This window comes from Saccopteryx leptura, chromosome 7 (assembly GCF_036850995.1).
Source record: "Saccopteryx leptura isolate mSacLep1 chromosome 7, mSacLep1_pri_phased_curated, whole genome shotgun sequence".
In the NCBI taxonomy this organism is placed as follows: Eukaryota; Metazoa; Chordata; class Mammalia; order Chiroptera; family Emballonuridae; genus Saccopteryx; species Saccopteryx leptura.
In genome coordinates, this window is record NC_089509.1 from 89,469,941 (window position 1) to 89,493,841 (window position 23,901).

At 39.4% G+C, this 23,901-nt stretch overlaps 1 protein-coding gene and 1 non-coding gene across 3 annotated transcripts in view; both read right to left on the reverse strand.

Moving 5' to 3' along the window:
- CDK15 (cyclin dependent kinase 15) overlaps positions 1 to 18,322 on the reverse strand; it is a 102,233-nt gene extending 83,911 nt beyond the window's left edge. Inside the window, exons 1-4 of one of the 2 annotated variants that reach the window (XM_066346466.1) lie at positions 18,196 to 18,322; positions 17,327 to 17,476; positions 17,026 to 17,120; positions 9,209 to 9,288 (exon numbers count right to left, since the gene is read on the reverse strand). In XM_066346466.1, coding sequence (XP_066202563.1) covers positions 9,209 to 9,288; positions 17,026 to 17,120; positions 17,327 to 17,476; positions 18,196 to 18,318 — 448 coding nt within the window. In that variant the 5' untranslated portion in view covers positions 18,319 to 18,322. Of the gene's footprint in view, positions 1 to 9,208; positions 9,289 to 17,025; positions 17,124 to 17,326; positions 17,477 to 18,195 lie in introns of both variants that reach the window. The other variant, XM_066346465.1, reaches the window with a different exon arrangement.
- LOC136379234 (U6 spliceosomal RNA) lies at positions 10,645 to 10,751 on the reverse strand. Its single transcript, XR_010746721.1, has one exon. It is a non-coding gene; the product is annotated as a U6 spliceosomal RNA (small nuclear RNA).
- Positions 18,323 to 23,901: the final 5,579 nt, after the last annotated feature.

Sequence of the window (23,901 nt, forward strand, 5' to 3'; positions counted from 1 at the left end):
ACAAAGTGAGCATAATATATTTTATCTGCCCAACACAAAACCTCAAATCAGTGTTCTGCATGGTATGCCTGGATCTCATGAATCTCCTGCACCAACTTTCTTCTGAATTCTGTAAAATTAAAAACAAACTCAAATATTCTCCTCAAATGTTGGGATAAAATTACTTCCTTTAGTAATCTCACCCCATTGTAATGATTCTCTGTTGTGCTGTCCTCCTGGGAGCCATTCTCCCTTCCAGTGGGAGCAGCTCTATTTTCCTCTAGTGAAACAAACACAAACCTCTTACTAAGTCCATGCTGTTCTGATGGGGCTGACCCCACTCCTGCACTCAGTGATTGGCTCAGAGACAGGCACAAAACCCAAGCCCGGGAGAGCCCTGCTTTGCTGGTGTCATCAGGATAGAAGTGCTTTCTTTTCCACAGTGAGGGCTGAGTTTGTGGCCTTTAGTTAGGAGCTGCTCTGGCTAGATTACCAATACCTGAGAATGAAACTAAGGCAGAGATAAACAGTGTTGGGGGTGGACAGGCATGGATTCCTGGTGACATCGTTTGCTCCCTGCTAGTCTGTAGTTATCAGATCGCCAAGCCAGTATATTTCCTTCTTTATTCACCTAGTTTGGGCTGGCCACCTTTAACCACCTGAGAAGCCCTATTCTACTTGTTAACCCTACTTTGCTCTAATGACCAAAACTGTAACTTTACTTTTTGTCCCCTGAATCCTTATGAGCTAAATTTATTATTTCATTCTTACAGGTGCATTGCTTTGTAAATGTAGTAAACAGTTTCATAGGCATCTGTTTAACATCCCTAGTCCCAGACTGAAGGCTACATGCGAATAGAAGGAGTGACTTTCTCTCTTTTTCAGATGCCGCCACAACGCTCAGCCAAGAGTAAGCACTTAATCTATCAAATATATTTATTAAGTGTCTTAAAGGAGGCTGACTGTGGAGCCAGAAGCCCTAATGTGAATCCTGGCCCTGTCACTTTCTATCCAAGTGAGCTCAGGACAGTATCTCAACCCATGTCTCAGTTCACTCCTCATGAAAAAGAGATAACGACTTTCTTGACTTAACTTCACAGGGTAGACATGAGGGTGGAACCAGATCCCACGCGGGGATCCCTGGCAAATGTCAAGTGTCACACAGTTGCAAATTAGAATTAATATCCCAGCTATCAGGTACCTGCCCCTTCCTTTCACCTTGAACCCCACTAAATCCCCTGCCAGATTCATATCTTAAAATTTTGTTTATGTCAACTCATAGATAAAAGAATATTTTGATGGTTGCCAGATGGGAGGGGAGTTGGGGGACAGGTAGAAAGGAGAAGGGATTAATGCATGCAAACTGCCAGTTATAAAAATAGTCATAGAGATGCAAAGTACAGTGAATGGAATATAGTCAATAATACTGTAATAACTATGTATGGTGTCAAATATGGCTACTAACCTTACTGGGGTGATCATTTTGTAAGTTATATAAATGTCTAATCTATATGTTGTAGACCTGAAACTAATACAATATTGGATTTATTGTATTCGATTGTAATTACAAAATTAAAAAAAAATTTTATGTTACTTTCTGAGAGATTTTTCAACACCTTCCATACTTACAATGACTTCTGACCATCAGTTAAACATGCTTGTATTGTATATGTATTTTTATTTGTAAATTATGTTAATTTTCTCTCTCTCTCTCTCTCTCTCTCTCTCTCTCTCCCTCCCTATGCCCCTCCCACACACACAACATTACAAAACATGCACCAAAATTAGATTTTAAAAGGATATGGTAAAGTTGAAATTGCTAAGAATATTGTTAAGGTATTTAAATTTATTTTTAATACAAAATTTATTCTCACTTAAATATTGTATTACTAAAACTCCTGATGCTTATTTTTAAAATCATGGTGGCATGTTTTGTGAATTCTAATAGCTTCATAAGATGAGGCTCACTACTAACATCAGTGGGTATAAAACTTTATTTCATATGGTTTCTTGATCATTTCTGCCCTCATCAAATTACACTCTTATCCTTGTTCACTTGGCTCTAGCTATTTTGGCCTCCTACCTGTTCCCTGGACACTTCCAAACACATTTCTTCCCTGGGTCTTAATACTTAACTTTGTCTCTGCCCACAACCCTCTTTTTCCTGCTCTCTGCAAGCTTCCTCCCTCACTTCCTTCCGGTCTCTGCTCAAAGTCTTGGCTTCCCTGACACCCCTCACCCTAATGATCGCTGTCCTTGTGCCCTGCTTTATTTTTCTTGATAGAATGTATCACGCCTGACATATTATAGCACTTATTACCCCTGACATATTATAAATCTGTTTATTGTCTGTCTCCATCCTTAAGAACATAAATTCCATTAAGAGCAGGCACTTTTGTCTTTTGCTTATTGCTACGTGGTCAGTGTCTAGAACAGGGGTAGTCAACCTTTTTATACCTACCGCCCACTTTTGTATCTCTGTTAGTAGTAAAATTTTCTAACTGCCCACCGGTTCCACAGTAATGGTGATTTATAAAGTAGGGAAGTAACTTTACTTTATAAAATTTATAAAGCAGAGTTACAGCAAGTTAAAGCATATAATAATAATTATTTACCGAGTACTTTATGTCGGATTTTCGCTAAGTTTGGCAGAATAAATCTTTATAAAACAACTTACTATAGTTAAATCTTTTTATATTTTGGTTGCTCAGCTACCGCTCACCATGAAAGCTGGAATGCCCACTAGTGGACGGTAGGGACCAGATTGACTACCCCTGGTCTAGAACAATGTCTATTATATTATGAGCATTCAGTATTTACTATTGAATTAGTGGTCACTAATTGCCTAATATCATTTCTATACCTGTAATTGGTTGCTATAGGGTGTTTCTGCTGAAGATGCTTTTATTTCTTTATTTTAGTTATCTTCCTCATTAGATTTTAAATGTTGTGTTTGTTATGTCTACTACTGCTTTTTTTTTTTTTTTTAACACTCCGGAACTTCTGAAATACTTACATGGAAACTGTGACTTTTGATGACTAATAATAGGAAATTTACATGAAAGAGTAGATGATTTCGCATTTATCTGATGCTGTAGGTATATTGTTTGGTCCATCCACCAGAGAGATTTACAAATGACTATAGCCTCAGATGTGTACGGGTCTCAAACCCAGGAAGAAACAGTCTTTCTTCTAATTTCAAGGTTGTCTCATAAACTTCACAGCAGGATGTGGTGTGTTCTGCAAGCAAATCAGCTGAGAGATGCAAAGCCAACTGAGAAAGGAATGATCTTGAAATCAGAGCATTCAGATTCCTGTAAAATTATTGTTTTTATATTTCACATATTCTAAGTCTACTAATTTTTGTTTCTCTTCAAAGAAAAGACACAAATATAAATTAGGGAGTCTTTAAAGCTCCAGACAAATGGAACCACAATGGAATTTCTTTGAGTGCTTCCAAAATACTTTTATAATGATGATGATGATAAGAGCTAACACTCATTGAGCATTTACCTCATGCCAGGCATTGTTGTAAGAATTCTGCATATATTAACATGATATGATCATGAGAACATCTAGAAAAGTTGAAGAGAAAACCTGAAGAAAACAACGTAATCTCAAAGAGCAAGAAATATAACCTATGACTGAAAGTTACTAAACTCATTTTAAAAATGCAAAATATTGGCCCTGGCCGGTTGGCTCAGCAGTAGAGCATCAGCCTGGCGTGCGGGGGACCCGGGTTCGATTCCCGGCCAGGGCACATAGGAGAAGCGCCCATTTGCTTCTCCCCCTCTACTTCCTCTCTGTCTCTGTCTTCCCCTCCCGCAGCCAAGGCTCCATTGGAGCAAAGATGGCCCGGACGCTGGGGATGGCTCCTTGGCCTCTGCCCCAGGCGCTAGAGTGGCTCTGGTCGCGGCAGAGCGACCCCCCGGAGGGGCAGAGCATCGCCCCCTGGTGGGCAGAGCTTTGCCCCTGGTGGGCGTGCCAGGTGGATCCCGGTCGGGCGCATGCGGGAGTCTGTCTGACTGTCTCTCCCCGTTTCCAGCTTCAGAAAAATACAAAAAAAAAAAATGCAAAATATTTTTTTCTTTATTTTAAATATCCAAAAAAGGTCTTTAGTATGACTAACTGGTTTAACATTTCATGGAATTTAACTTGATTCTCATATATGTAAGATATTTAATAACTTAGAAGAAAGTTCTCATTTTCATCTTGCAGTTATATGCAAGTATTTAATTTCTTGGTTTTGTTCATTTCATCAGAGTTTGTGGTTCAGCAAAGTTTTGTGAAGACTGATGTTTTGCAAGCACAATGGGTCATGAAATTTTGGTGTTACTTTATTCTGCTTTGGTTTAGAACAGCGGTTCTCAACCTGTGGGTCACGACCCCGGCGGGGGTCAAACGACCAAAACACAGGGGTCGCCTAAAGCCATCAGTTTAGAACAGGGGTCCCCAAACTTTTTACACAGGGGGCCAGTTCACTGTCCCTCAGACCGTTGGAGGGCCGGACTATAAAAAAACTACGAACAAATCCCTATGCACACTACACATATCTTATTTTAAAGTAAAAAAACAAAATGGGAATGAATACAATATTTAAAATAGAGAACAAGTAAATTAAAATCAACAAACTGACCAGTATTTCAATGGGAACTATGCTCCTCTCACTGACCACCAATGAAAGAGGTGCCCCTTCCAGGTGTGCGGTGGGGGGCCGGATAAATGGCCTCAGGGGGCCGCATGTGGCCCGCGGGCCATAGTTTGGGGACCCCTGGTTTAGAAGGAAAGGTAAACGATAATGATGACCAGGAAGAACAAGGCTGATTCTCAAAGTCCTAGGGCAAAGTTATACATAGTGAGGACCTGGTAGTCAAAGCCCTTTCTAGGCTGTGAGCTTCCTGAGGGCATGGGTATCCCTGTCCCTGACCTTGTCTTTGTGTCTCCAGCACCTAACACAGACTTGGTGCTCAATAAGTGCTTATGAATTAATGAAGACCAGATAGTTGTAATAAGTTTTGTGTAGGAGTCAATAATGGAGCTAATTCCTACCCCAATCCCAATTGGGCATTGAATTTTAAAACATTTATAGTTCCTGATGTCACTTTTTGTCTGGCCTGGGTGTCACAAATCAAATCAATGAGGCAAGTTATGCATTTTAAGAAAATAAATCATTAAGATAAATATGAAGACAAATTTAGGTAAGTAGTTATCTGATTTTTTTTAATTGTAATTTGATCACATAGCATTATCCTGGCATCATTTGTTTTATAAAAAATGTAACTATACACAAGTAAATATGCTGTCTGTGATGTGATTTGATTGCATTCAACGGAGAACTTCTTGTCAACCTAGCCTGCCGCAATCTATTTGTGGTAACCAATGAGTCAGCGGTTCTAATTGGTATTTTGTACCTCATTGTATGACCTCAGGGAGGTTCCGTAAGTCTATTTTTGGCTCAGTTTTCTCATATATGAACTGGTAATAATTACTCTGTAATGTTTTCTACTAGAAAATGATCTTAAAAGATTCTTAGCTAAAACTGTTTCTAATTTAAACATTGCAATTACTGGTGCTGTAGACTAGAGTCCATGACAGAATCATAATTGACAGACATACAATATTATATTATACATTATTTTCTTTAAAATATTTCTTCTGCATTTTGCTTAACATTTATACAAAATGTATCAGAAAGACATATTTTTATTTTAACTGTTGCTAAAGAAGAAATGCTTGAGTTTAGGAGTTTTAAATTGATCCCAATAAAGTAGGATTTTGAATAGAGGAGATTGAATTCTACTATGTAACAACTCTGATTCCTAGTTCTGAGATTTCAGACAAGTTACCTAACCTGAGGCTCAGATTCCTTCATCTCTCTACAACAAAAACAACATGCTTTACCTCCTAGACTTGATACAAGGATTTAAAAAAAAATAATTTATGTGTGTGGGAGATTATGTCATATGCCTAGTCCTCTACAAAAGTTAGTTATATGATTGCTTCCTAAACAAATGCTGCTAACAGACTGAAAGTCCTGGGTTTAAACCAAAAGTTTCTAATTGTATAGGAATATATTTAAAATAATGTACATTATTAAGATATTGCTACACAGTTTAATAAAGCTAGAAACATGCTCTTTTATAAAACTTAAGATATCAGTCTATTCAAATAAACATATTTTCTCCTCGTTGTAAAAATAAATATTTAAAACATAATTCTAGAGCCAATTATGAAAGATTTTCTAAGTTGCTATGAAGGTAGCTAACCTTTTTAATTGGCAAAGGAATGAGGGTAAAGAACACATGTCTATTGTCTGCACTACTGTGTATCTAGTGACCAGCAGAATACCTGGCCATAGTAGGTGCTCAATAAATATTTGTAGAATGAATGCACAGAAAATGTATAATGTTTGAATCAGAGAGATTTGGTTTGAATTATAGCTATATATTAAAAGAAGAAGACTATCTACCTTCACAGGTTGTTAACAGAATTGGAAAAGGTAACACATGAAAATTATCTGGCATGGATATTAAGATATGTTTCCCTTAGCGCTGTTCCTAATGTTTTTGCTAATTTTATAATATTACATGCTAAGATCAAAAAGTATTCCAAATGACCTGATGAATAAACTGCCACGTGTCTTCCACTTCTGTACAGACCAGATCTACAGTAAAATCCTACTTAATAAATCTTTGGCTGATATTTCATAGTCCAGCCAAACTGTTCAGGAAAAGTAATTCCTTCTTCAAGGTTTTTGAAAGAAGTCTGCATTACTTGTTCAGTTTTTCTGCATGTGGCTTTCAGTTGCCTTTTTAGCTAGTGACCCTGGATTGTAACTAATGAATTCCAGCTGTTCTTATTTTGCTCCCAGCCCTTCTCATTTAACCTCCCGTCTCCCTGGTCTCACATCCTTAAAGTTCTTACAGGGAAAGTGGGACAGTGCCAAAGTTTTCAAATGAGGTCTCATATCTTCTTGAGGGGAGAGGGCTGCTCTAACAAGGGCTCCCAGCTTTTACACTGGTGGAAAAAGAAACAATCATTGCTGGAAATTAGATGCCTAACCACCTCCAACGTGTCAAAAATCCTTTTGTGGTTTTTAATATTATAGAGCAAAGCATTCAGTAAGGTAAGTCCACAAAGCAAACCTACGAAACCCACAGTTGAATACAAAATGTAATTGCAAACACCTGCGATGGAGAGGCAATTCCTGGTAAATATGCAATAAAAGAGACGTTTAGCATACAGAACAATACAGGTCCAGCTTTTCTGAACCATGCTGAGAACCATCTGTTAGCAAAATCGGCAAAAGTTTTGTCAAATACCAACCAGAAAAACTGGGCTGTGGGCAAAATCTGAGTGAGGCAATAGACAAGTACATACAGGAAACAACATTAGAATGGGGTGAACCCAGGCCTGGAGACCCTCCTGTGGTGGTGACCTGGGATCTTTTATTACATTCAGAAATACTCCTTAACCAATAATCTTCTAAAGTCGGATGTTCTTTAATGGGGACCACCAATAAGTGCATTAGTAAATGCAACTTCCATTATATTAAACACTTAAAACCATGTTTTCCTCTAGAATGCACCTGATCCTACCAGCATGAATCCCCAACTAATCTGATAGCCATTTGGCCCTTCTACTTAAATTCAAAATAACACATTTCCCAGGGGGAGCTGAAAGACTTTTGAAAACGGCATCAAATTCAGTTATAAACTCATTTTCCGAATTGCTTTTTCCATGCCTGTTTGCATAGCCGTCCTTCCAAGCTCTGCTCAAAATCTACTGATTCCATTTGCCACACTGACACTAACTGGTTCTCATCTTAGTTTATGTCTTTTTTACCTCCATTATAACACTGGTTGTAACTGGAACCATCTGCTCTGTTACATCTGAAAATGATACGTATAGAGCAAAGATCAGGCATTTTCTTCTCATCCATCACAACACCCAGCAATATGCTTTGTATACAGGATGTGCACATAAAGAAGGGAAAAAATGAAGTAGTTAAATAGGGAGAAAGTAAGGCCAGGGAAGAAATATTTCTATGGGTTTCTGATGAAATGGCTAGCAATCCGATTATCATCTTATTTCAACTGGCTCATGTAAAAAGGTTAATAAGTAGAATTTTTAATGGTTTATTTTCACTATAGTGCTTGTTAATGGCAAAGAAGTCATCACTAAGGGAAAGAGACAAGAATGGAATAATAGCTAGCATTTGTTAATTTCTGATAATGGATTCTTTGATTAGTGCTTTAAATGCATATTCTCATTTAATCCTCATAGCAACTCAAAGAAATAGGTACTATTATTATCCTCTTTCTGCAATAAACTGAGTTTAAAATAGGTAAAGTAATCTACCCACAGTCACACCACTAGTAATTGGTAGATCTAAGATTCAAACTCAAGTCCATCCTCACCCACTTGCTATACTGCCTGAGACATAATGAAAATACAGGCACAGCCCTCAAAATACATGCCTTCCCAACGAGTTTTTCAAATGCTATCTAAACAACTTAATATTTTCAAGCAAATTGTTCACTCAGAATTTATTATTTATTTTATTTTTATATGGATTTTTCTGGGCATATATATATATATATATATATATATATATATATATATATATATATATTGCCTTAACACTTAGTATGGGATCAAACATACAGAAGGTACTTAGTAAATACTGAGTTCATAGACTTGCTTAACTGATGTGAGTCTTAATTTCTTCAAGAATAAGTAGTAAAATGATAGTGTTAATCAGGGATCGGGAACCTTTTTGGCCACATATTTTAAAATGTAATTCTGTGAGAGCCATACAACGAATGAACCGTGTACCTTACGCATTATCCAATAAAAATTTGGTGTTGTCCTGGAGGACAGCTGTGATTGGCTCCAGCCACCCACAACCATGAACATGAGCAATAGGAAATGAATGGATTGTAATACATGAGAATGTTTTATATTTTTAACATTATTTTTTTTTATTAAAGATTTGTCTGCATGCCAGATGCAGCCATCAAAAGAGCCACATCTGGCTCGTGAGCCATAGGTTCCCGACCCCTGGTGTAAATGTACTTGGAAAACTTGTATAAAGAATACAATTGCAATTAAAATTTTACTTCTAGAAATATCAAAATTTTGATGCTGAGTGGATAGACTCAATACATTTTTTTTTTCCCAATCAAGGGCTTAAAACAGATCAGTTGGTCCATTTTACTGTTCTTACCTTCCCGGATAGCTGTAAATGGGACTCCTTCCTCTTCATTCATGCTAATGACTTTTAAAGCCACTAGTTGCCTGTTTATTCTAAAAGAATGAGGGGAAAGAGAACAGATAATATGATTCATAGCAGTTTAACAAAAAAAAAGTTTTTCTTCAAAATATATTTTAGTATATAAGTCAACATTTTTTTCAGAATAAAAAGTTTTAAAAGTTTATATAGACCAAAACATTTTTCTCTTTACCAAAATGATCCATGTTTATTATTTAAAAAATTTGGAGCTACACCCGTTGGCTCAGCAGTAGAGCATTGGCTCAGTGTGTGGATGTCCTAGGTTCAATTCCTGGCTAGGGCACACAGGAGAAGCATCCATCTGCTTCTCCACCCTTCCCCCTCTCCTTTCTCTCTATCTCTCTCTTCCCCTCCCACAGCCAAGACTCCATTAGAGCAAAGTTGGCCTGGGCGCTGAGGATGGCTCCATGACCTCTGCCTCAGGTGCTAGAATGGTTCCAGTTGCAATGGAGCAAGGCCCCAGAGCAGAGCATCGCTCCCTAGTGGGCATGCCGGGTGAATCCTGGTCAGGTGGATACAGGAGTCTGTCTCTCTGCCTCCCAGCTTCTTACTTCAGAAAAAAATTTTTTGGAGAATATAGTAATCAGAGAACCCCCCACAACCAAATCCATTCTCATAATATTTTAATGTATATTGCTTTTTAAATTTCCATTTGCACACTTATTTGAGCCATTTTTATTTTTCCTCTGAATTATTGTAGTGACTGCCAACCAATCTCCCTGCTTATACACTTGTTTCTCTACTGTCTACTCTCAATAGAGTAGCCTGGGAATTCTTTTTAAGTGAAAGTCAAAACAAACCACTGTCATTCTGAATAAAAGCCAGATTTTTGTGGCCTTCTAGGTGCTACCTGACCTGCCGAGTCCCACCTATCATCTCTCTCTCTTCATCTCCTCCTACTCTCTACTTAGTCATTGTTTTGGTCACTGATGTAAGCTAAGTGCCAGAGGACATAAAATATTTTAATGCAAGTATAAATACATTATTTTTAATACAGTGGGGTTCATATCACATCATATCATTATATTAGTAACCTGTTTTCCTCCATTTAACTTTTTGTTTTATTCATTCTTGTTTTATGTGATATTTAATAATGACATAATGTTTCATCACATATACTAAAATGTGTTTGGCTAATTCCAAATGTTTTTAAATTATTTCTAATTTTTTATTATTATAAAAATACAGTGATGATCATATTTGTAGATCAGTCTTTTTACACAGTCCCTACTATTTTCTTAGGGTAGAGGTGTAATTGCTAAGTCAAAGGGTGTGCTGTGCACATATTTTTATTGTTTTAAAGGCATGTTTCCAAATTTTGCCGTAAGGTGATCTAGTACTCCCTCACCATCACTGAGCAAAGTTGTTGTTTTTTTATGGAACTCTTCACGAATTTGCGTGTCATCCTCACACAGAGGGCATGCTAACCCTCTCTGCATCACGCCAATTTTAGTACATGTGCTGCCGAAATAAGTATTGATTTTTTTTTTGACAGGGACAGAGGGAGAGAGACGGACAGATAGGGACGGATGAGCCCGTGCTCAAGCTGGTGACCTTGGGGGTTTCAAACCTGGGTCCTCCACATCCCAGACCAATGCTCTATCCACTGTGCCACCACCTGATCAAGCAGCATTTTTTTTTTTTTAGGATTTCATTTTTTGGCATCATTTTCAATTTACAAAAAAATTGAAAAGCTGGTACAGAGAGTTCCCATATACCTCACAACCAGTTTCTTCTATTATCAACATCTTATATAGTATGGTACATTTGTTATAATTAACAAACCAATATTGACAACATTATTAGGATAGTAACTAAAGCTCATAGTTCATTACAAATTCTTTACTGGTTTGAAGTAAAATTGTATTGTTATTGTGGGTTGCATTGTAAATTGAAAAACAAATTTGAGGAGATTGCAACATAATATATAGGAAAAGCCAAAAAACTACCATACCTATGAATTTTTCCCAGTAAACTTATTTAATAAAGATTTTTAAAATTCCAAATGAATGAAAGATATCCTCCACTATTAGTTATACTAGAAAAAATAGAAATAGCATTAGTGTCGGCCTGGCCTGTGGTGGCACAGTGGATAAAGTGTCGACCTGGAATGCTGAGGTTGCTGGTTCAAAATCCTGGGCTAGTCTGGTCATGGCACATGTGGAAGTAGATGCTTCCTGCTCCTCCCCTCTTCTCTCTCTCTCTCTCTCTTTCTCTTCTCCAAAGTGAATAAATTTAAAAAAAAATCTTAAAAAAAAAAAAGAAATAGCATTAGTGTCAAACATTAGACAAACAGTTTAAGAACATATGTTTGTCATACCTCAATACAATGAAATATTTTGCATTCATAACAAATGCGTAAGTCTAGAGACATGTAGAAAAAATATGGAAAAGATGCACGATAAAATAAACAATAGGATACAAAACAATAGGATACAAGTACATCATGTTTGTAACTTTAAGTACAGTTGACCCTTGAACAATATAACTTTTTAAAAATAAATTATTGATTTTAGAGAGAGAGAGAGAGACAAACATTGATTTGTTATTTCACTTATTTATGCATTCATTGTTTGATTCTTATATGTGCCCTGACTGGGGACTGAACCTGTAACTTTGGCATATCGGGGAGAAGCTCTAAACAACTGAGCTACCTGGCCAGTGTCTCATATAACTTTTGACTCCCCTAAAACTTAACTACTAATAGCCTGTTGTTGATAGAAGCCTTGCCAATAACATAAAGAGTCAGTTAACACATATTTTGTATGTTTTAATTCAAAATATGTATCACTGTATTGTCTTCTTACAATAAAGTAGAGAAAAGCAAATGTTACTAAGAAAATTGTTAGAGAAAATGCATTTACAGTGTTTACTGAATAAACCTGTGAATAAGTAGATTCGTGTTGTTCAAGGAGCAACTGTAAACTGTGTGTGTATGGAAGACAATACACGTGTGCAATTGCTGTACTAAAGTGATAGTTTTCACACTTTCCTTGTTTTTGATAACCTTGATGGTTTTAATGAGTACCAGTCAAGAATTTTGGAGGATGCCTCTTTATTGGAATTTTTCTTAATATACCGGGGTTACTGGTTTTGAGGATGTAGAGTATGATTTTTATCACACCATAGTTGGTCTTCATCACTTGGCTGAGGTAGTGTTTTCCATATTTCTTCCCTGCAGTTATCTGCCCCCTATACTTTTCTTATGGAAGAATGTCACTATGAGTAGCTCACACTTAAAGAGCGGGGAGTTATGCTCCACCTCCTTGAGGGCAGCTTGTCCACACAAATTATTTAGAATTCTGCATGGGAAATTTGTCTTTTCACTCCCACTTATTAATTTATTTAGCTATTTATTTTTATCAATATGTACTCATAGATGTTTATTTTATACTTTGGGTTATAATCCAATATTACATACAAAGTATAATTTCTTTATTGTGTTGCTCAAAGTTTTCCACCATTGTCCTTTGCAAGCTCTTTCAGTTGGCTCTTGTGCCGCTTTGACCTACCTTCATTAATGTGGGGGTTTTTTTTTTTGAAGCATGCTTTTATCTTTTTTTCCTCCATTTATGAGTAAAAAAAAATTTATTGCATTGTAATTGCTATTTCTTTACTTGTGGAACTAAATTATCATAAATGCATGGGTCTTTCCCATTCTTTTATAATTTTCCCATCTTTTTTTTTTTTTGTATTTTTTTCTGAAGCTGGAAACGGGGAGGCAGTCAGACAGACTCCCGCATGCGCCCTACCAGGATCTACCCGGCACGCCGTCCAGGGGGCGATGCTCTGCCCATCCAGGGCGTCGCTCTGCTGCAACCAGAGCCATTCTAGTGCCTGAGGCAGAGGCCACAGAGCCATCCCCAGCGCCCGGGCCATCTTTGCTTCAATGGAGCCTTGGCTGCGGGAGGGGAAGAGAGAGACAGGGAGGAAGAAGAGGGGGAGGGGTGGAGAAGCAGATGGGTGCTTCTCCTGTGTGCCCTGGCTGGGAATCGAACCTGGGACTCCTGCATGCCAGGCCGATGCTCTACCACTGAGCCAACCGGCCAGGGCCAATTTTCCCATCTTGTTATTAAAATATTTTGCATATACTTTTCACCAATTTCTTTTGTGCCTTTTCATGTCTTTGAAATTTTACACCATAAGCCCTGGCTGGGTAGTTCAGTTGGTTAGAGCATTGTCCCAATTATGCCAAGGTTGTAGGTTCGATCCACAGTCAGGGCATTTACAGGGATCGACCACTGAATGCATGGATGGATGGAACAACAAATTGATGTTTCTCTCTTTAAAGTCAAATAAAAAACTTAAAAATTTTATGATGTTCAGTATTTTCCAAAATGTTTTACCCACCCCTCCAAAAACATATTTTGGTCAAATATGTTTAGAAAATGCTTTATATTTTTAAAATTTTCTTAACTTTTCTTAGATAGTCCTGGTATACATTAGCATTTTAAGATGTTGAGAACCCCTACAATGAAGGATCACATTTTATTTGGTTCTAGGGTTCCCATGTCGATTTGACTATGGTAACTGTTCCAGTGAAACCTCTGTTAAGGTGTCCCAGGATTGGAGCTCTCCAGAAGATACTTGGCTAGATGAGGCATGATGGGCATTTCCAATCTCCCTTATGGGGTCTGACTTAAGTGGAAAATACATATTTTATTTAAAAATGTATTGTATAATAAATATGTATTTTCCAATGGCTTTAGGCAACCCCTGTGTTTTGGTTGTTCGACCCCCGCCGGGGTCGCGACCCACAGGTTGAGAACCGCTGGTATAGACAGACCTTCCCAACCCAAAGCTACACCGAATTCTCTTATCTATTCTTCTAGTTCCTGGATTTTTTTCAATTTCATTTAACTTTTTATCCACTGGGAATTTATAGTGTATATTTTTACCTTTTCCAAGTTGCTAACAATTGTCCCAGCTCCGTTTATTGAACTGTCTTCTTTTCCTTGCTAATTTGAAATGCCACCAGGATTATATATATATGATCTTACACTTGGATTTGTGACTGTTCTGGACTTTTTAAACTCATATTTCTTTGATATGTTCTTTCTTGTACTACACTACCTTGATTGTTGCAGCTTTTGAACACATTTACAATACATTAAGACTCTAAATTAGAGAATCATTGCAGTATTAGATGTTCTAATCCAGATATCCTCACAGCAGTCCCTGGAATGATCCACAGGCCCCTCTGCATCCGCCGTACTGCAACTGCAGCTCCTCCTGGTCCTCATCTGCTTCCACTCTCTCCTTTCAGTGCCAGGCCTGCTCCTGCCTCGGGGAGTTCTTACTTGCTGTTCCCTTCCGGAAGCTCTCTTCCACTACATATGTCCGTAGCTCACACCTCTCCTGTGTCAGAGTCTCTGATTAAGTGTTCCCTTCTCAGTGAGGCCTCCTCTCAATGCTCTATTTAAAGTAGTTACCTACCGCCCCACTCTGGCTCTCCCTATCCCTCTTCCCTGTTTTACCTTTTTCAAAAACACTTTTCACTCTTTAAAAAACTCAAGATTTTACTAGTTTTTTATTGCCTGTCTTGCCTCCACTGGAATGTATACACCATAAGAGCAGGGGTTTTTGACTCTTGTTCTTGGATGAATCCTTATTGGCTAAAATAGTGCCTGATACAAAAAAGGTGTTAAAAAATTTTTGTATACTGAATGAATACCTGTATGAAAAAAATAAATGCCCTCCTGGCTCTTTCTTCAAGATTTTTACATCCCTTAATAAATCTTTGTATAAATTCTGCCCATTTGTTGATGCTAATGACTTTGTTATTGTTGTTGTGAGTGTAATCTCCCCTACTATGTTTTCTCTTAAATGGTAATTGCTAATACATAAAGGCAACTTTTGATAAGTATATTTTTATCGGCCTAGCGTGCGTAGGACCCAGGTTCGATTCCCGGCCAGGGCACACAGGAGAAGCGCCCATTTGCTTCTCCACCCCTCCGCCGCGCCTTCCTCTCTGTCTCTCTCTTCCCCTCCCGCAGCCAAGGCTCCATTGGAGCAAAGATGGCCCGGGCGCTGGGGATGGCTCTGTGGCCTCTGCTTCAGGCGCTGGAGTGGCTCTGGTCACAACATGGCGACGCCCAGGATGGGCAGAGCGTCGCCCCATGGTGGGCGTGCCGGGTGGATCCTGGTCGGGCGCATGCGGGAGTCTGTCTGACTGTCCCTCCCTGTTTCCAGCTTCAGAAAAATGCAAAAAAAAAAAAAAAAAAGTATATTTTTATTTTGTAACTTTATCATACTACTTTTAATTGTTAGATGATTCTCTTGGGTTTTTAGGTAGACAATTCTATAATCCACAAAAATGATATTTACTCTTTTTTTCCCTCATTGCATTGGCTAGAACATTAACAATTATCTTTCTTTCCTTCCTTCCTCCCTCCCTTCCTCCCTCCCTTCCTTCCTCCCATTGGCTAGATTTATAATTTTTAAATTATAAATTAAATGAATGCTTTTGTGTTTAGGAATAAAGTGAAAAGTGTAGTGATCTTTCTTTCCCCACCCACTATCAACCACTAGAAGTATCTACTTTTAACAATATCTTGTTTTTTCTAGACTCTGCTATGCACATACAAACTTATACATACATAGTAAGTACCGTTGAGGGATTTTCTTCTAAATGAGATCATAGAATGCATATGGTTCTGTAATTTATTTTTTTACTCTTAAAATATTAAATATCTTTTCATATTAATAGATCTATCTCATACTTTAGATGGCTGCATATTATTTCTTTGTACGGTGACTATTTAGGAAGTCCTTCATTATGGATATTTGTGATCAAGTTCTTACTTTATAAATCTTGCTGCAATGAATACACTTACATATATCCCTGTATACTTGGACAAATCTTTCTCATGTATTTTTCATCCTATTACTAAGCTGACTCCTCTGAAAGAAATCTTACATCCTTAGTTCCTAAGATATTAATCCTGTCTCTACATAATGCATTTAAAATATCTACCCGAAAATCCTGCATTAACAAGTAAAAATAATAACACAAATACTAAGATAAATGATATTTAGTCTTGTAGTATTCACATTAAAGTTTTAAAATTAACATTTAACCAGTATTGAGTTCAGTTTTTCAACATTGAAATAACATAAAGAAATCAGACCTCTTAACATTCTTTTGACTAAAATGCTATGGAGTTCACAGATCTTTCATATACGTTGAATCAAGTTTATTGTTAGCCAAAATGGGCACTTGGCTTCTGGATTAGCAGTATTTTTATTCTTACAGCCATTATATATATTTTACAAGGGTAGAAAACCCAGGGTTGATCATTTTTTGCATATACCATGCTTTGTAGAAACCAACTTCAGTTTCTTCTATGAAGGCAAAGTGGAAGGAGGAAGGAGCCAACCCAAGGTTGCCATTGCAAACCTCTGTTGCTGTATTTTAGGAAAAGATATAAAAAATAACTCTAGAGACATTTTACTAACTGCACTTCCCATCAGGCAAAGAGCAGTAATTGTTCTTTGGGTCAGTAATAGTGGCCCTCTACTTTGAATTGAATAAAAGAGAAAAACAGCTGATAAACATCTTAGTGGGCTGATTTTAATTGGGGGCGAAGTTTGTTTTTCTTTCAAGGCTATTTAAATCATGTCTCTTCCTATTGATCATGGTGTCTTGCCCAGGTCCTGAACTTCTGCTGTGTGTTACCTGGCTTTACAATGTCAAGTGCGGGGGATGGACTCCTCATCTCTAAAGTCTTTCCCAGCTATGAGTCACTCACCTGCTAATCCCTTTGTAAACTGTAGCATAAGAACCTTCACCCAGCTTCTCCAAGTTCAAGTAAGATGAGGCTGCCCCAAAAGGGAGACTCTTCCTCTGCTTAAGGGGAACAAGGAAAGGGTGAGATGTGGGAAAAAAAGAAAGAGCACTGTTTTTAGTGTTGACTTTTTTTTTTTTTTCCAGACAAATTTGACAGAATGTACTTGGGAAGATCTATTCAGTAATTGCCCTGGAAATAGGGCCAGCCTCCCTAGACAAGCTCACATTAAGTCCTTCTTGGTCAGCATCAGCTGCTCACTCACCCACTGAAAGCCCTGCCTCAGATCCTCTTCCTGAAAAGAATCGCTGTTACTCCGTGGCCTTTTACTCTTGAACTTCCGGGCCTGGACAGACTGAAGTTCCCTGGGGTGAAATGAAGTCGTGGAACATGATGCTTCTTTTAGGTTTGTTAGCTAGTTGAAAAAGAAAGGGAAGTGCAGGAGTAAAATTATGCAAAGTCAAGACTGACTGATAAACCATTTTTTCTTTTTTTGCCTGATTTTCACTTTTCAAAATGTTTTCTAAGTTTCTACATCTTCAAAATGCACCTTTCTTGAAAGTTAGGTCATTTAAAAAAAATTCTTAATGATATCAATTGTTGAAATACTATATTCTTTTTCACTTAGAAATATGTCTTTTTAAAACTTAGGTTAACCTAAATTTCCTTGATGGATGGTTTCCAATTTTTTCTGCTTAACTCACAGGTTTTTTTTTTTTTTTCATGTTCCCTTAATTTATCACCTTAGGGAAATAATTTTCTAGGATAGCATTGCTAATAACCATGAGTTAATTATTGAAATTTTTAATCCACAGCACAGCAATACTGCAGCTTGCTTCTTAAGGCTCAGCTCCATGATTTAGTACTGCAGAGATTTTAAAAGAATACCTACTTTCTGAACTTCAAGTCAACTGGGTTTCAGGCAGCCTAAAGCATAGAATTATTTTTCCCTTTTGGTTTACAAGAAAAGCTCCAAATTTGACAACAAATAGCTATAAATTCTCTGTGACTTTAAGAGAATTTTATATTTATTGGATTAGACCTACCGCAGAAAAAGCAGAGCCTGCTACAGAAAGGGCGTCTCTGAACTCCTAGGTTTCTCAACAGAGAAAGATGCTGCTGGGATACAAATACCTCAATCGCAGCTTCCGGCATCACAGGCGCACTCCTCTGACAGCTGTGCGCATCGCCTCCCTCCCAACAGCGATGGCAGCTGCATCCAGGCTGGAGAGTCTTTGCACACAGCTCTTGACCCATAATCTTCTAGGCTCAGGGAGAAAACTTGCACTTGAACCTCTCTGTCTCTCCTGTCCTTGTTCACTCCCTTTTTTTTTTTTTTTTTTTGCCAGAGGTCAGCAATGCTGGAGCTTTCATATGACTCGCATGAGGGCTCTGCCGGAGCGGAGCAGCCTCATGACTTCAGCAGTTTTTCCTTATTGGTACAAGAAACCATACATTGGAAGGCGGCTGCCTGCACTTGTGTGTGCACAACTGAAAACAGGATGGCTAAGGCTGGATAAAGTGAAACTGGGCACAGTTAAGAATCACATTCCAGCCACAAGTTAGTTCGATTGGTATACACGGTTTTTTTTTTATGAGTTTACATTATTTATCCCTGTAAATAATAATGATAATTATTAGGCTTCCCTGGCGCTAAAGTGGACATGTTGAGAAGTATTTTCTCCCTGCCTCTCATCTAAGAGCAGTCTGCTTTTTAGACCTTAAAATATATTTGAAACCTAGCCAACTCTTAGTAGTCAAAGAAACCACAGAATCCTAGAACAGGGAGAAAGCTGAATATACCTACTCCATCTCTTTGCCTTCAAGCAATAGTGTATCTAATACTCCCAGAGGGCTAGTCATTCATTCATTGATTCAAAAACTACCTAGTGAGTACCTGTGTTGTTCTTATACAAATAGTTACCCAGTGGTGGAGAGAGAGGAGTTTGCATGAAATATCTTTTACCCACTTCCCCTTCCTTCCTTTCACATAAATGTAACTAATGTTTTCTATATTGATAGAATGGCATGTTGAGGATCTAGTTTAAGCTAGTTTGTAGTCTTGGAACAGAAGTTTTTACTCTCATAGTCTCCTAAGGTTGGTTATTGCCACTATAATGTACTAATCTGAGTGAGACAGAATGTACAATTCACACACACATCATTATCATTAAAAAAAAGGTGAGTCATGTCTATTATCACAACAATATTTATGTATATTTGATATATGAACCTCACAGTGGTTTAAAAAAAAACCTTTCAGGTAATTTAATTATGAGCATGTATTATGTTTATTTCAGCCCTGGTTGGTTTGCTCAGTGGATAGAACATCGGCCGGACATGTGGATGTCCCGGGTTCTATCCCCAGTTAGGGCACACAAGAGAAGTGACCATCTGCTTTTCTTCTCCTTTCTCTACCCCCACTCCTCCCTTCCCTTTTCACAGCCAGTGGATCATTGGTTTGAGTGTTGGCCCTGGGCACTGAGGACAGCTCAGTTGATTTGAGCATCAGCCCCAGACTCGGGTTGCCGGGTGGATCCTGGGAGGGGTGCATGCGGGAGTCTATCTCCTTTCCTCTCACTTAAAAAAAGTTTTACTTCGGCCCTGGACGGTTGGCTCAGCGGTAGAGCGTCGGCCTAGCGTGCGGAGGACCCGGGTTCGATTCCCGGCCAGGGCACACAGGAGAAGCGCCCATTTGCTTCTCCACCCCTCCGCCGCACTTTCCTCTCTGTCTCTCTCTTCCCCTCCCGCAGCCAAGGCTCCATTGGAGCAAAGATGGCCCGGGCGCTGGGGATGGCTCCTTGGCCTCTGCCCCAGGCGCTAGAGTGGCTCTGGTCACAATATGGCGACGCCCAGGATGGGCAGAGCATCGCCCCCTGGTGGGCAGAGCGTCGCCCCATGGTGGGCGTGCCGGGTGGATCCCGGTCGGGCGCATGCGGGAGTCTGTCTGACTGTCTCTCCCAGTTTCCAGCTTCAGAAAAATGAAAGAAAAAAAAAAAAAAAAGTTTTACTTCAATATTGTCAAAAGAGGAAAGACTTAGAACAGGCCAATTAAAAGACTCAAATCAGAGAGATGCAGGTGTTTTGTGTTTTTTTTAAGTAACTAGTTTTATTAATACAAAAAGAAAAAAATATTTGGTTAAAGATTAAACTTTTTTTTTTTTTTTTTTTTGTATTTTTCTGAAGCTGGAAATGGGGAGGCAGTCAGACAGACTCCCGCATGCGCCCGACCGGGATCCACCAGGCACGCCCACCAGGGGGTGATGCTCTGCCCATCCGGGGCGTTGCTCTGTTGTGACCAGAGCCACTCTAGGCCTGGGGCAGAGGCCACAGAGCCATCCTCAGTGCCCGGGCCATCTTTTGCTCCAAAGAGCCTCGGCTGCGGGAGGGGAAGAGAGACAGAGAGGAAGGAGAGGGGGAGGGTTGGAGAAGCAGATGGGCGCCTCTCCTGTGTGCCCTGGCCGGGAATTGAACCCGGGACTTCCACACACCAGGCTGATGCTCTACCACTGAGCCAACCGACCAGGGCCAATATTAAACTTTTGACTGATAATCAAAGGAGAATGAGAACTAGTTTTTTTGTTTGTTTGTTTGTTTTTTAATTTTTTGCATTTTTCTGAAGCTGGAAACAGGGAGAGACAGTCAGACTCCCGCATGCGCCCGACCGGGATCCACCCGGCACGCCCACTATGGGGCGATGCTCTGCCCACCAGGGGGCAATGCTCTGCCCATCCTGGGCGTCGCCATGTTGCGACCAGAGCCATTCTAGTGCCTGCGGCAGAGGCCACAGAGCCATCCCCAGCGCCCGGGCCATCTCTGCTCCAATGGAGCCTCGGCTGCGGGAGGGGAATAGAGAGACAGAGAGGAAAGCGCGGCGGAGGGGTGGAGAAGCAAATGGGCGCTTCTCCTGTGTGCCCTGGCCGGGAATCGAACCCGGGTCCTCCGCATGCTAGGCCGACGCTCTACTGCTGAACCAACCGGCCAGGGCCGAACTAGTTTCTTAGAATAATTCATGATTCCATTAGAATTTATCATAATTATATTCTATTTTATCAGAAATGCTGATTTCTTTCTAAAGAGATTGTAGCCCTGGCCGGTTGGCTCAGCGGTAGAGCGTCGGCCTAGCGTGCGGAGGACCCGGGTTCGATTCCCGGCCAGGGCACACAGGAGAAGCGCCCATTTGCTTCTCCACCCCTCCGCCGCGCTTTCCTCTCTGTCTCTCTATTCCCCTCCCGCAGCCGAGGCTCCATTGGAGCAGAGATGGCCCGGGCGCTGGGGATGGCTCTGTGGCCTCAGCCTCAGGCGCTAGAATGGCTCTGGTCGCAACATGGCGACGCCCAGGATGGGCAGAGCATCGCCCCCTGGTGGGCAGAGCATGGCCCCATGGTGGGCGTGCCGGGTGGATCCCGGTCGGGCGCTTGCGGGAGTCTGTCTGACTGTCTCTCCCTGTTTCCAGCTTCAGAAAAATGAAAAAAAATAAAAAAAAAATAAAGAGATTGTAAGTTTCATCATACAAATTTTATATCACAGATAAGGTCTGAGACAGTTTTTCATTATCACCCTCTAATTATTATCACTTTTATAATTTTTAAATAGTTAGTATATTTGTTAGCCTTGGGGGTAACTCACCTAAGTCACAAGTTCCTGAAGTAGAATATATTAAATTTTTTAAGGTTTAAAAATGTTCTGTTTAGATACTAGAATGAATTATTGTGGAAAATTGTAAAAGATCCATCAGATTATTCAAAAAGAAAATAATTTATGGTCTTGTTTAAAGTCAATGAAAAATATTAAATGACTTAAGATGTTTTGTAGCTTTGTGTTTGAAGCAATGTCTAGTATCAAAGATTTTTGAATAAGACAGAAGACTTGGATGATTTCAATTTGAGTTGTGAGTCAGAACCAGTGTATGTGGCCCTCCAGGTTAGCTGGACCTGCCTCAGTGGCCTGGGTGGCTTCTTAGTAGGACAAGGCCACTATGCTGTCTTGAAGCATGCCCACTGTACTGCTACCTCCCTCTGTAATAGACCAAAGAGTTCCCACGCAAGAGGGAGGGCAAAAGGACGACAGAGGAGAGAACCCTGTGTGGTAAAGGGCCCAACCAAGGCTTCCTGCAAGGGCTAGGTGATACAATGAAAGAAATGCAGGACGTCCCATGGAGTGCACTTCCACTTTGAAACCAGCAATGTGTGTTGTGGAGCTGAGGCCAGCTCAGAAACATGCTCCGTGGATTTGCTCTCCATCCTTCTCTAGTTTACTTCCCCTTTCCCTTCATTTCTGCATCTCTGAGATTGTGCATGACCCCATCCCCTCAAAATTAAGTGTTGGCATATAAGCTTTTGTTTGAGGTTCTGTTTTCAGGGAATCTGTGTTAAGACAAATGGTGGCCATTTTTTAAATTAGCAGTAAAATTATAGGTTATTGATCATTTCAGACTAGCTTCTCCTGCCTACATTTTTGGAGTCATTTTTTTCTTTCTTTCTTTTTTTTTTTAATATTTATTGATTTTAGAGAGAGAGAGAGAGGAAGGGAGAGAGAGACAGACAGAAACATCAGTCTGTTCCTATATGTGTCCTGACCAGAGAGCAAACCTGCAACCTCCATACATTGGGACGAGCTCTAACCAACCAAATTATCCTGCCAGGGACCTTTTTCTTTTCTTAATTGGTGTGTATTTGAACTACAATGTTTAGTTGAGAGTTTGCACTTTTCCAGTCTTTGCATTCTGCCTTTATTTAATGTAGCCAGATAGTTAGGAATTATGGTTAATTATAACCTTTCTAGAATACATAGGTTTTCACAAGGGCTCAACAGATAACAACATGAGAAGTAATGTGAAGTCATGCCAGAAACATTTGTGTATAAATAATCCATATACATCCAAACAATAAAGTACAGCTATAGAAAGAAAAAAAAAAGGATAACTTGCATGATCATTAAAATATGTTAAGTGAAAAAAGCAAAATGCTTTGGTATGTTACCTTTTGTGGAAAAGAAATGAGGGGAAATAAAGTGTAGTCAGTAATTTTACTAGTAGTCACAATATTATCACCATTTTAAAACTCTTCTTGGTATATTTTAGGATTAAACAAGTAATTATGCTAATGTCATTAAATCCAAGTTTTTCAGCATAAGAGAAAATAGGTTTAACTATCAAATCAAAGAAATCAAGTAAAAAGTATGTAATCTTAAGTTTAGTTCGGAAATATTAGTATGATTTTTTTCTTTAAAAAAAGCTCTGTCAGCTGAAAAGATCTAGCAACAGTGACAACTCAATAGCAATGAACAATCCTAGTACTCATCTGTGGTCTCTAAATACTATCTTTTTATTAAAAAGAATCAAACAGGCCCTGGCCGGTTGGCTCAGCAGTAGAGTGTCAGCCAGCATGTGGAAGTCCCAGGTTTGATTCCCATCCAGGGCACACAGGAGAAGCGCCCATCTGTTTCTCCACCCTTCGCCCTCTCCTTTCTCTCTATCTCTCTCTGCTTCTCCTGCAGCTAAGGCTCCATTGGAGCAAAGTTGTCCCGGGCGCTGAAGATGGCTCTATGGCCTCTGCCTCAGGCACTAGAATAACTCCGGTTGCAATGGAAAAACACCTCAGATGGGCAGAGCATCGCCCCCTGGTGGGGTTGCTGAATGGATCCTGGTCAGGCGCATGTGGAAGTCTGTTTCTCTGCCTCCCTGCTTCTCATTTCAGAAAAATACAAAAAAAAAAAAAAAAAAAAAAAAAGGAATCAAACATTTGTGGGGAAATTGTGGCTGAATGTCTGGAACATGAAATCTCAGAAATTATCAAGAGAGATGTCTTAGGCATCTTAAATCAATAGGAGTCCTGTCAA